Source organism: Nestor notabilis, unplaced genomic scaffold (assembly GCF_000696875.1).
Source record: "Nestor notabilis isolate BGI_N333 unplaced genomic scaffold, ASM69687v1 scaffold12490, whole genome shotgun sequence".
Lineage (NCBI taxonomy): Eukaryota > Metazoa > Chordata > Aves > Psittaciformes > Psittacidae > Nestor > Nestor notabilis.
In genome coordinates this window covers 17,590-28,621 of record NW_009911658.1, presented here as the reverse complement: position 1 = coordinate 28,621, position 11,032 = coordinate 17,590, and the positions used below count along the sequence as shown (strand labels likewise).

Genomic DNA, 11,032 nt, shown 5'->3' with positions numbered 1-11,032 from the left:
CCAGGATTCTCTTGGCCTTCTTGGCTGCCTGAGCACAAGCTGGCTTGCGTTCAGCAGCCGTCAGTCAGCACCCCCAGGTCCTTTTCCTCTGGGCACTTTTCCAGCCACTCTTCCCCAAGCCTGTAGCATGCCCTGGGGTTGTTGCAGCCCAAGAGCAGGACCTGACACTGAGCTCTGTTGAACCTCATACACTGGCCTTGGCCCATGGATCCAACCTGTCCAGATCCCTGTGCAGAGCCTTTCTATCCTCCAGCAGAACAACGCTCACACCCAGCTTGGTGTTGCTGCAGACTTACTGAGGGTGCACTTGGTCCCCTCATCCATATCATTGGTAAAGATATGAAGCAGAACTGGCCCCAGTACTGAGCCCTGGGGAGCACCACTTGAACCAGTCGGCAACTAGATGTGACAACATTCACCACCACTCTTTGGGCTCTCATCCACTGAGCAGGTCACCTTGTCATAGAAGGAGATCAGGCTGGTCAAGCAGGACCTGTCTTCCATAAGCCTGTGCTGGCTGTGCCCAATTGCCTGGTTGTGCTGTACATGCCATGAGGTGGCAGTCAGGATGATCTGCTCCAGCACCAAGGTCAGGCTCACAGACCTCTAGTTCCCTGGATCCTCCTTTTGGCCCTTCTTGTAGATGGGTGTCACATTTGCCAAGCTCCAGTCAACTGGGACTTCCCGGTTGCCAGCGCTGCTGGGAAATGATGGAAGGTGTCTCAGAGAGCACTTCTGCCAGCTCCCTTGATACACTTGGGTGGATCCCATCTGGCCCCATAGACTTGTGTGTGTCTAAGAGGTGTAGCAGGTTGCTGACCATTTCCCCTTGGATTATGGGGGCTTCATTCTGCTCCCCATCCCTGTTCCAGCTCGGGGGGCTGGGTACCTGGAGGACAACAGGTGTTATTGTTAAAGATTGAAGCAAAGAAAGCATTAAGTGCCTTATCCTTTTCCTCATGCTTTGTCACACCCCTCCCCCCCCATCCAGTAAAGGATGGAGATTCTCCTTAGCCCTCCTTTGTTGCTAATATATTAAATGAAACATTTTTATTGTCTTTTACAGCAATAGCCAGATTAATTTATAATTGGGCTTTAGCCCTTCTAATTTTCTCCCTGGATAACCCCATAATCTTTCACAAAAGTGTTGTTGCTTTTTATTTTGCTGCATTTTATATTGCTATGTACATTGTATAAATGTTGATAGAAATTAAATGTGTTAGTCTATATAATATACAAAATGCATTTTTGAGTGTTAAGGATTCTTAATATCTTGCTGTTAGTCTGCTGGTTTTATGCATTTTTGGCGACAGCATGAGGAGACAGTACCCAGATACTTGAAGCTATTAATTATTTTTATTACATGATTTGATGAATTCTTTTGAAGATTTTTTTTTTTCACTGTATTACTTCACAAAAATATGTCCACCATCCCAGTGTAATGAATGTTTTACAAATGTTTTACAGGCACCTGAATGGACAGAGGAGGACCTCAGCCAGCTGACAAGAAGTATGGTTAAGTTCCCTGGGGGGACTCCAGGTCGATGGGAAAAGATTGCTCACGAATTGGGTCGATCAGTGGCAGATGTGAGTTCACTCAGATTTGCATTGTATAGGGAGTGACAAACCAGAACAAGACAGGCAGTGTAGAAGGCAGACATGTATGGGGGCCGACATTGTCTTTTGAGAGAGGCTACAATCCTTTTAGGACCTGGAAGTGAACCATTAACTAACTATGCAAGAAGCAGATGTGAGCCAGTCTCTCCCTACACAATTAACAGCTGTAACTGATCAGCTGGATGGGGGATTCTGGTGCTTACAGACTTGAGCTACTGTAACCCAATAACAGAAAAACAATGCGCTTCAGGTTTTGTAGCAACTTCCTTTCACTGCAAGCGAATGTTTGTGTGACTTGGTTAAAGATTACATTTCTGTTTTAAGCTAGTCCTTAAAAAATGTAGATGAGCTAATGGTGTTTAGACAGGTGGTTTCCATTAATTAAACTGAAATATTTTTACAAACTTTAAAGCAAGTTATACATATGATACTATTTCAGTCCTTTTTCCTGGATTATAGCATGGTTAATAATGTTGTGTAAAATGATTAATAGCCTTGTTAATTCATATTTTATAGTATCGTACCAGATATCAAAGAAAGCTTGTACTTACGGATTTTAAGTGTTATGATCTTAAAACCCTTAGGGGCTAGGCTGTAAAAGACTTTTCCTTTTCAAGCAATAGATCACTAGAACATGATGTAGTGTCTGCTGAGGACCATTTGAAAGCCCTTTCAGCTGACCCTATTTTATAGGCTCTGTAGGGGTTAATGAGAATAATGTTTAAATCTGTTGATGTACATTTTGAGATTAGATGTTCTTTATTTATTACATTTCAGGAATTATCTTAAATAATGGGAAACAAAGCCTCTGGCTAGAGTGAAACGTAACCCATTATAGCTTTCTGGGCAATTTACGTACGTCTTAAGTGGGGTTTTTTCCCTTGTTGGTATCATCACAAAAAGACATTTTTAGAGGTTATTTTTAAAGATTTAATGCATCTACACAGTTCTGCTACATACTAGAAAACAAGCCATTTGCATTCTTGTCATTTTAGAATAACATATATTATTTGCAAGTAAGTGGATGTAAGAATGAACTTACTAACCTGTTACGCAAATGAAATTGTGGGTTTTTTGTTTATCCTATTTAGTGTTGTTTATCTCACTCCTTGTGGTATTCATACTACTGCAGTGACTTTATTAAAAAGATGCTACATTTTACTAAGCAGATAATAACAGCAAAAATATTTCACATGGCTTGGTAGTATGCAGTGTGCATGGGAAACATCTGAGATTGCTTTGGAGAAACTGATTAATTTTCTTGATACTGATAACACAGACGTGGAATGGTTCCACGTATACTGATCACAAAACTAAAACTGTCTTAAGTTGCCTTTTGCACCTATTTTCTGCTTTGTTCCTTGATACAGGTGTAAAAACATTCTTTATTAAGAAACCTTTGCTAATACATTTGGCCACCACACTTGCACACATCCAGTACTAGGAAGGAGAGAAGTCTTGAGCAACATGCTTTTGGTTTTTTTTCCAGTGAATTGGAAAGAGAAATGAAAGGGGTATGTTCTAAGAGCTCTCATTTCCTGTATGAAAAAAAGGAATTTTCAGGGGGTTTTCTGTGTGGAGAAAGGTCTGAGTGTAATCCTTTTTTCTTCCATTGACCTCCAACTATATGATTAATGTAAGTGTTCTCCACACAAGTTTTTACTTCTCTAAAAATTTCCAACTGCTGATAGTGCTAGGTCAGCTTTCCTGATGCAGACTAGTTATTAAATGAGTTCTGCTACTTTTGCAGTGATTAGGTTGTAAGAGGAAACACTTAAACAAAAACATACTGACAACTCTGGATCTCAGGGATGTGGAAACTGGGAACTACTTCAGATATATCCATTCAGCTGTTGAACAAGATGTACAGTTTATTCTTTGTTTGTTGAAGGTGACATAGAGTAGTCATCTAAATTTGCAGCAAGGATTCTTACTTTGCTTGGGCATCATCGTAGTTGAATAAGAAACATTACACTAAAGCTGCAGGAAAATCGTCTGGTTTTGTTAAACTCTGTGCACAGAAAAAGAGGTGCTTGCATGTGCAGGCACCATTTGCTGCCCAAACAACTATTCCCTGTTTTACTGGCAGAGGTGCAGGGAGGTAAGTTTTGGTGTACGCGATGCTGTTTCAAAATAGCTTGTGTAGCAGAGGTTGGGAATCCCTTGCATACAGCTAATGCAGAGTTAGTCAAGCCAGAGAGAGTTTGAAATGTGTATTATCTGGCAAATGCATCTTAAAAAAGAAAAACACTAAAGGGCAAATTTGAATTTGTTTTTGCAGTATTTTCTGTGACACAGGAAACACATTTTAAAAACTTAAGGCCGCTTTCTGCTTGTTTCTTTTCCTGTAAAATATTGAGCAGTAAGGCTTGGTTTCCTTTCACAGTTAGAAAGCTGAAGTAGAAGGGATTGACAAGGTACAGTGTGCTTGTGTCCATGTGATTTTAAGCATTTAAACCCTTTTTAATAGTAGATTAGCTAAATAGGTGTTAGTAAAAACAGTTCAAAGTAATCCAGTCCAAAATGATCTTTCCATTGTTGCTTCTGTCTCGAAGCTTTCTTCCTCACTAAAAAAAGGTTAGAAAAATATTTTGTTACTTTTTCAAGAATAAGCTGAAACCATTCATATATACCAGAAGAGCATCAGTGAAATTCACTCTTTCTAACCACCCCAAAGAAATTCCATTTTAAATTGCCTTAAACTCCTTCTTTTTTTAAAAAAGTGAACTCCTACATCAAACTACATTTGTTTCCAGTGGCAGTTTTTAAGCAGGATGAAGTGACTTGAGGAGAGTGTTTTTTAATATATTTCTGAATTTTTCTCCTGCCATCAAGTTAATGAGGTTTGGAACAGTATGAAGCAAAGTGCTTCATTAGAATGCTTGTGGCTTTGACACTGCTTTTTCACATACAATGAAAGCCCAAGTTTGTGTGTCAGACTCACTGAGAGATTTGTTCAGGTTTGAACAAATCCTTGATTTGCTAGAACATGGCTTTGATACCCCAGAATCTGGTGAGCACATCTGAATCTTACATAGCTAAGAGGAACTATGGGAGCTTAGCTAAGAGAGCTATTGGAAGATGAGTAGAATTCAAAAAGGTCAGGACAAACTGGAAAAAAAAGATGCAAAAAATAGGATCTAGTTAAACAGACAATACATGCAAGGACACACAGCAAGATGGTGATGAGGTTCACAAATCAAAGATGCCAAACAACTGGATAGAGGTAGCTCTTAAAAAGCAGAAGGAACGTGGGAATTAGCAGAGGTAATGAGCTAGATACAGGTCAAGAAATAGCTAGTTGTTGTGAAAAAGGCAAGCAGCTTACTGAGAATATACAAGTAGGAGGATGGTAAACCTGCACCTACATCCTTAGTTTGTCTCTAGCTTTTAATATTGCACTTAAACACCTGATTCAATACAGAGTCCAGATGAGAATAAAAGAAAGTAATTGTGATTTTGGGAATCGATTGTGAATAAGTAGTTGGAAAAGCTTGTGAAGGAATTCATGTTGTCGAATTGAAAGAAACTGTGTAGTAAGGATGTAAATACTCATCTACATAGAAAGAAAGCTGTAAAGAGAAAGGGACTTGTGCACTGTAATTGTTTTATAGGGTAAGAAGTAATTACCTCAAATTTTATCACAGGCTGCAGACTTAGACATTGAGGGGCAAAGAATTACAATGGAGATGATAGATCAGTGGAATAAGCTGCTGTGGAGTCTCCATATTTGCAGGCCTTTAGAACAGGTTACACAAACATCTGCAAGAAACAACGTCAGTGTAGTGATTCTGCCTGAGGTTAGGTTCTTCTCCTCATATGGTCTATGATTAGACTGGCAAATGCAAGCTATCTAGGAGGGAAAGGGGAGGAAACAAAACCTTCTCTACAATTGAAAGCATGTGTGAACTCATTTTAACAAATGTAAAATTAAAGCCAGATAGTCACTGTAGTTGGTTAGTATACCTTAGCTTGACTGTTCTGAAATTCAGTAATTCCTAACAAAGTGTTCTTTCAGATTTTGTTTTCTACTACTACTCAAATTAGGATTTTGTAGACATTTAAGTTTGTTAATTGTGATTTCCCAAAATACTGCAGAACTATGGATTACTGTAGGCCCATTATATGGGTATGTCTGCCAGATTCCCTGTCCAGACAGGTACCTCCACATGATGTGCTCCAGGCCACTGGGAAACTGCCAGCCAAAATCCAGCAATAAACTGCTATGTCCAGGCTGTTGTGCCCCTGAGCTCATTCAGTTCTATTGTTTCTATTTATGCTGCCTCATGTGATACCAGCATATATATCTTTGCAACATACTCCTGTGCTGTTTGGCTCCGAGCAAGGTTAAGCTTGCAACTATGGTGCAGGCATACTGTGAGAAGGCTTATTACTATTAACTTTTGTCATGTTAAATATAGGATATGTTTATCTTGCGTCTCTCTAGGAAAACATCTTTTAACAGCCAATGAATAATCAACCCAATAGATGAGGTTAAGTTGTGCTCATTTTTTCAGTATGTTTAATTATTTAAATTGCTAATTGTCATTTTAATATGTGCATATCGGGAATTTAGCAATCTTTTCCCATAAAGATGATTTTCAACCAGCTTACTCTAATGAAATCTTATTGCTTTCACAACTGAAAGCTTCTACAGCTTTTAAAGTAATTTTTATTGCAGTTAGCTGGTGTCATAAATTAGATTTTCAAGTATTTTGATTATGAAAGGGAAATGGAGTTCAGTTAACTCTAATCAGGATTCCTGCCTGCTGACCTGGTTACCTGTATCACTGCTCTCTGTCATCCTCCAAACATCTGTTCTTTGACCCATTTTCCTTGCTGAATTTGTTGCTCCAGGGTTAGTTCTCATTCCTGTCCTCCAATACTTAAGGAAATAATTGACCATTTAAAACAAAATTTGAAAGTTATGTCTGAATTTCCTAAGCACTGTGGACACCCTATAACATAGTATAAATAATGAATGGAGTGGAGTTTCAAAACTACTATTCTGTAAAAAATATTGTTTGACTTGACAAATGCTAAGCCTTATGAAGATTTATAATAATGATTGTCAGCTTTTGCTGAATTCAAAAATTGAGAAGAAGCACTTAGATGTGAAATTAAAGAAATATATTGTACTTGACAATACCTACCTTTATAGATAAAAAGTTAAAAAAAAATTTGCTGAAAGGCATAAATGAATTTCAGTAACTACAAAGGATGTTCAAATTGTAAAAATAACAGAGGAAGTAAAAGCTGTCTCGCATGCCAAACAGACTTTAATGTGATTATTAGGTACAGGTTTTTTAAATTAAAGGCAAAGAGATCTCAGGTTTCATACTTGTGAAGTAATATCATTCACTTGTCTTACAGGATTTGAACTGATTCTGTTTGCTCTTGCAGTCACTAATCTCATGCATTTGTGTTGCAAAAACAGACTGATTGGGATTTGCTGCCTGTATAGAAAAACACTAAGGTAGACAGCAAAACAGTAGACAGGTGGCTATATTCGAGCAGACTTTCTGAATAGTCATGAAACCCGAAAGCAAAAGGTTTGGGTGGGTGCTTATTTTGTGGTGTCTCTTATACCTCCAAGCAACAGTTTCAGCCTTTAGGTCTCACTGCATGAGTTCACTCTCATTGTACTTCATATGCCTATTTTTGACAAATGCAAGCTCATTACCTTGCCAGCAAGAAAACATCTATATGAGAAATGATCCATTTTATTTTGTATACTATGTCTGTGTTAACTCAGTTACTGTGCAATCCAGTCATGGATATTCTGAAATATTCACCCTTAGCAGCTTGCATATATTTTATGTAATCAGTAGTTCTTCCAGTTGCTTATTGAAGTATAAAGACCTGCCTCTGGATTGAGGTCCAGAAGACGTTATGAATGTCTAAGATGGGATTTAGATTGCATGTAGGTCGCTCATTCTGAGAGCGAGACCTTCAAAACACCTATCTAATCCCACACACACCAGAATGTCTCTGGTGATACTTGGAGAGGAGGAAAACATGGTTGCTGTATACAGTTCCCTCACTGTACAAAGTTTTCTTCTGTGCAGTCCTGCAGTTGCCCCTATGGGTTTTGCAGACCCAAATGTAAAATAGATTAATTTCCTTCTCATAAAGCATGACCAGAGTATTCTTCTCACTTAAAGGAGAAAGTTTTTTACAGAAGACAGCAGGCACCAAATTGATGCTGCAACTTTTTAGAGTTGCTTGAATTAATGTAAATGTCCCACATACATTCTGGTGAGCTGGGTTTGAATTCCACTGCAGAATTCAAATCATTTGACACTCAGGAAGGACAATGCATTTTGCATCAACAGTCATGAAATAAGATGTCCAAGCAGGTGTTGTATTTGAGCCAAACTCGACTCTTATGTGAGGGCCCATAGTATTGAGCTAAAGATTCTCAGTGTGGATTTCAACAGACAAAAAAAGAAAAAGCATGTTCTGAAGTCTCCCAACATCCTGACAATTTTAGCTGCCAAGTTCTTCCTCTTTCTGTGTCCTGAAAGAAGGAGCAATTCTGCTGCTGCTTTAAATTAACTATTGGGGTATTTGGACACTTAAACTGGAGAGCTGCTAGTGTTCTACATCTGGTGATTTAGACCGAGTTTGCCTTTTTTGCAGGCCACCTCTTAAACTGCCTCGTAATTGAACTCGTTGTTTTGGGGATTTCTGTAGATGTAACTACCCCTTCTCCATCTGCTGTGGCACACTTCAGAGTCATACATAGCTTCAAAGTCCATAACCATAAGAAAACTGTACTGTTGCTGTCTGCAATTAGTTGATATAAGCAAATTCAGTTAAATTCCTAAGGTTTCCTAGTTCTTCCAAGAATAAAAGCATGGCGTCCTTAAAATACTCATTTGTTGTGTTAGCATTAAATTCAACACGTAATTGAAACAGTAGTTAAAAGACTAGTTATGCTACATACTTTGGGGAAGGTTGGTAACAATCTACTAAGCGAACTGTTATAAGCAGTGCCAAAACAAAGCTGGATCTTCTGATTTGAAACATCTCATTTTGAGAGGTCTAGTAAGTTGCCAATTAGGATTCTTGTGAAAATGGAGAATTATTTGGCTTCATGCTTCAGTATTTGAAGTTTCACCAATCTGTTAGTACTGGAAGACAATTTTAGCAGCCCTTTTAGTCTACAGGAGGGAAGGCAGTTTATAAAGCAGCAGATTTTGAGTCTGTCACACGAAAATAGAGGAATGGGTCATTATTGTTGTCTGTCTTAGGTCAAACGGTTCTTGATACAATTGTGGTTGCTATGAAAAGGTTATTTAGATCTAGATTGGAAGAACAACTCAGTGCAGCAGGTAGCGCTTTGGTTTTAAGAGGAGAACTTTAAATTTGGCAATTTATTCTGTGCTGTTCTGGAAGGTTAGGTTTGCAAAAGCCTGCTACTTTGACAAAGCCAGGAAAGCATGAAAATCCTTCCATGTTTGGCTTTCCTTTATGAGAAAGATGTGATTATAACTCAAGTTAGCCTTAGAGATTCAAGAAATTCCTCATTGTTCGTATTAGACTCAACTACTCACAGGCTGTTTCCACATTATTTTTTCCATAAAGCCACAGATCTTGGTATTTTTGTACAACATAACTGGACAGGGCGCATGCAGGAAGATAACAACAGGGTGAACAGAACACTGCTGCTGGGGCTGGCAAATTTCTGTTAGTTGATGCTGAGAAACTATGGCAGCTTTAGTAAATATTTAGAGAACTGCTCAGGAAGATGCTAAGAATAGTAAACAATTCTATCAGAACCTCCAGTTTTCGGTAGCACAGTAACATGTCATCCTTCCTTGCAAGAAGGAATTAAAGAAGTACAAACCTCTTGGGTTCTGACAACATTCTGAGAAAATAAGGTGGGGTTTGTAGAGGATAAGCAAGCCACTTGGCTTCCCAAATGTGACATCTTTCCTTCTGTAATTATCTGGTGCAATCCTAACCAAAGTAGCATCCTGTCCAGAGAAGGAAGGTAGATTGTTGCTCACAGAAGATTGCCAGGAGACAGGCGAAGGCTTCAGACCCCTCTTGGTGAGTGTCCTGTGAAGCTGGGCTGGTCAGGGTGCTGGAGGGGTCAGCTGAAGTGAGGTGGCTGCTGCTGCACAAGTGAGGAGTTGCTCTTCATTTTCTGCAAAAGGGCTGTTTCTGTCTGGCATCAGTAGGATCACTCTACCTCTCTTTACAGAGTTTTCCCTCTAGGTCTGTCACAGTTCTGTGCTTTTTTATGCCTGCCTTCCCTGCAGGATGAAAAGTAGCTTCTCATTCATGTGACAGGAAAATTTTCTTTTGCCTGTGCTACCAGGTCTTTTAAGCTGACTGAATAATACTTTTTTTTAATCCTGTGCACCTCTGAAGCATCGATTGTCCCATCTGAAAGAGGTGGCAGGTGTGCAGGGTAATGAGACCTAACATCTGGATGGTCACAATGAGGAATGTTTTTACTGCTAGGTGTCTTGTTGAGTAGCAACTAGTCTAGTAATCTGGACTAATTGTCAGCAGTCCAGGAGGAAACCAGCTCTGTCTGGCTTTCATCACATAAAATCATCCCTCTAATCCCAGTTGCTTTCAGTAAAGTCTTTTTGTGGCTGAAGAGCTATTGAAACTGAGTTCAGAAGGGAGTCCTCAGAAGCAAACTGTTCCTGCAGCTTCTTTCTGTAGGTCCCATAGTAAGGTGGTTTGATTTCTACTTCAGCAATTTGATTGCTTGCATCCAACCTTTATATGTCTAAGAAAATCTGTTCCACTGTGCGTGTGATCATCTGACTTATTTGTGACTTCTGTTATCCCTGATGGACTAGCGGGTTATTTGAGCATAGAAACAGCAACATTTAAAGTTGATTCATTTAAAAGAATGTGTGTGTCTGTTCAGCAGTACAAATACCTGCAGGAATATGAGATCTGCCCTCTTCTGTTCTTTTGCTTAAATCAGTTTCACAGTCTTGATCCTTATTACTTAAGGTGTCCCTAGACCCAGGATTTCTTAATGGCTGGCTAATGCTCTGGTGAAAGCTGTTGTCAATAACGGCAGGCTTTTAGCACAACTTTTCACAGTAATAGAATCATAGAATGGGTTGGGAAGAACCTTAAGATCATCTAGTCCCAACCTCCCTACCATTCTCAGGGACACCTCACACTAGATCATGTCACCCAAGGCTCCGTCCAACCTGGCCTTGAGCACTGCCAGGGATGGAGCACTCATCACGTCTTTGGACAACCCATTCCAGTGCCTCACCACCCTCACTGTAAAGAACTTCTTCCTTAGATCTAACCTGAACTTCCCCTGTTTTAGTTTAAACCCAATGCTTAAACTACCTTGTCCTGTTGCTACAGTCCCTAATGAAGAGTCCCTCCCCAGCATCCTTGTAGGCCCCCTTCAGATACTGGAAGG

The 11,032-nt window shown here is 39.5% G+C and overlaps 1 protein-coding gene across 1 annotated transcript in view; it reads left to right on the top strand.

Annotated features, from left to right (window-relative positions):
* The window catches only part of DNAJC1 (DnaJ (Hsp40) homolog, subfamily C, member 1), a 75,313-nt gene that overhangs the window by 56,993 nt on the left and 7,288 nt on the right, over nucleotides 1–11,032 (top strand). Inside the window, exon 9 of the mRNA XM_010015880.1 lies at nucleotides 1,468–1,587. Coding sequence (XP_010014182.1) covers nucleotides 1,468–1,587 — 120 coding nt within the window. The remainder of the gene's footprint in view (nucleotides 1–1,467; nucleotides 1,588–11,032) is intronic.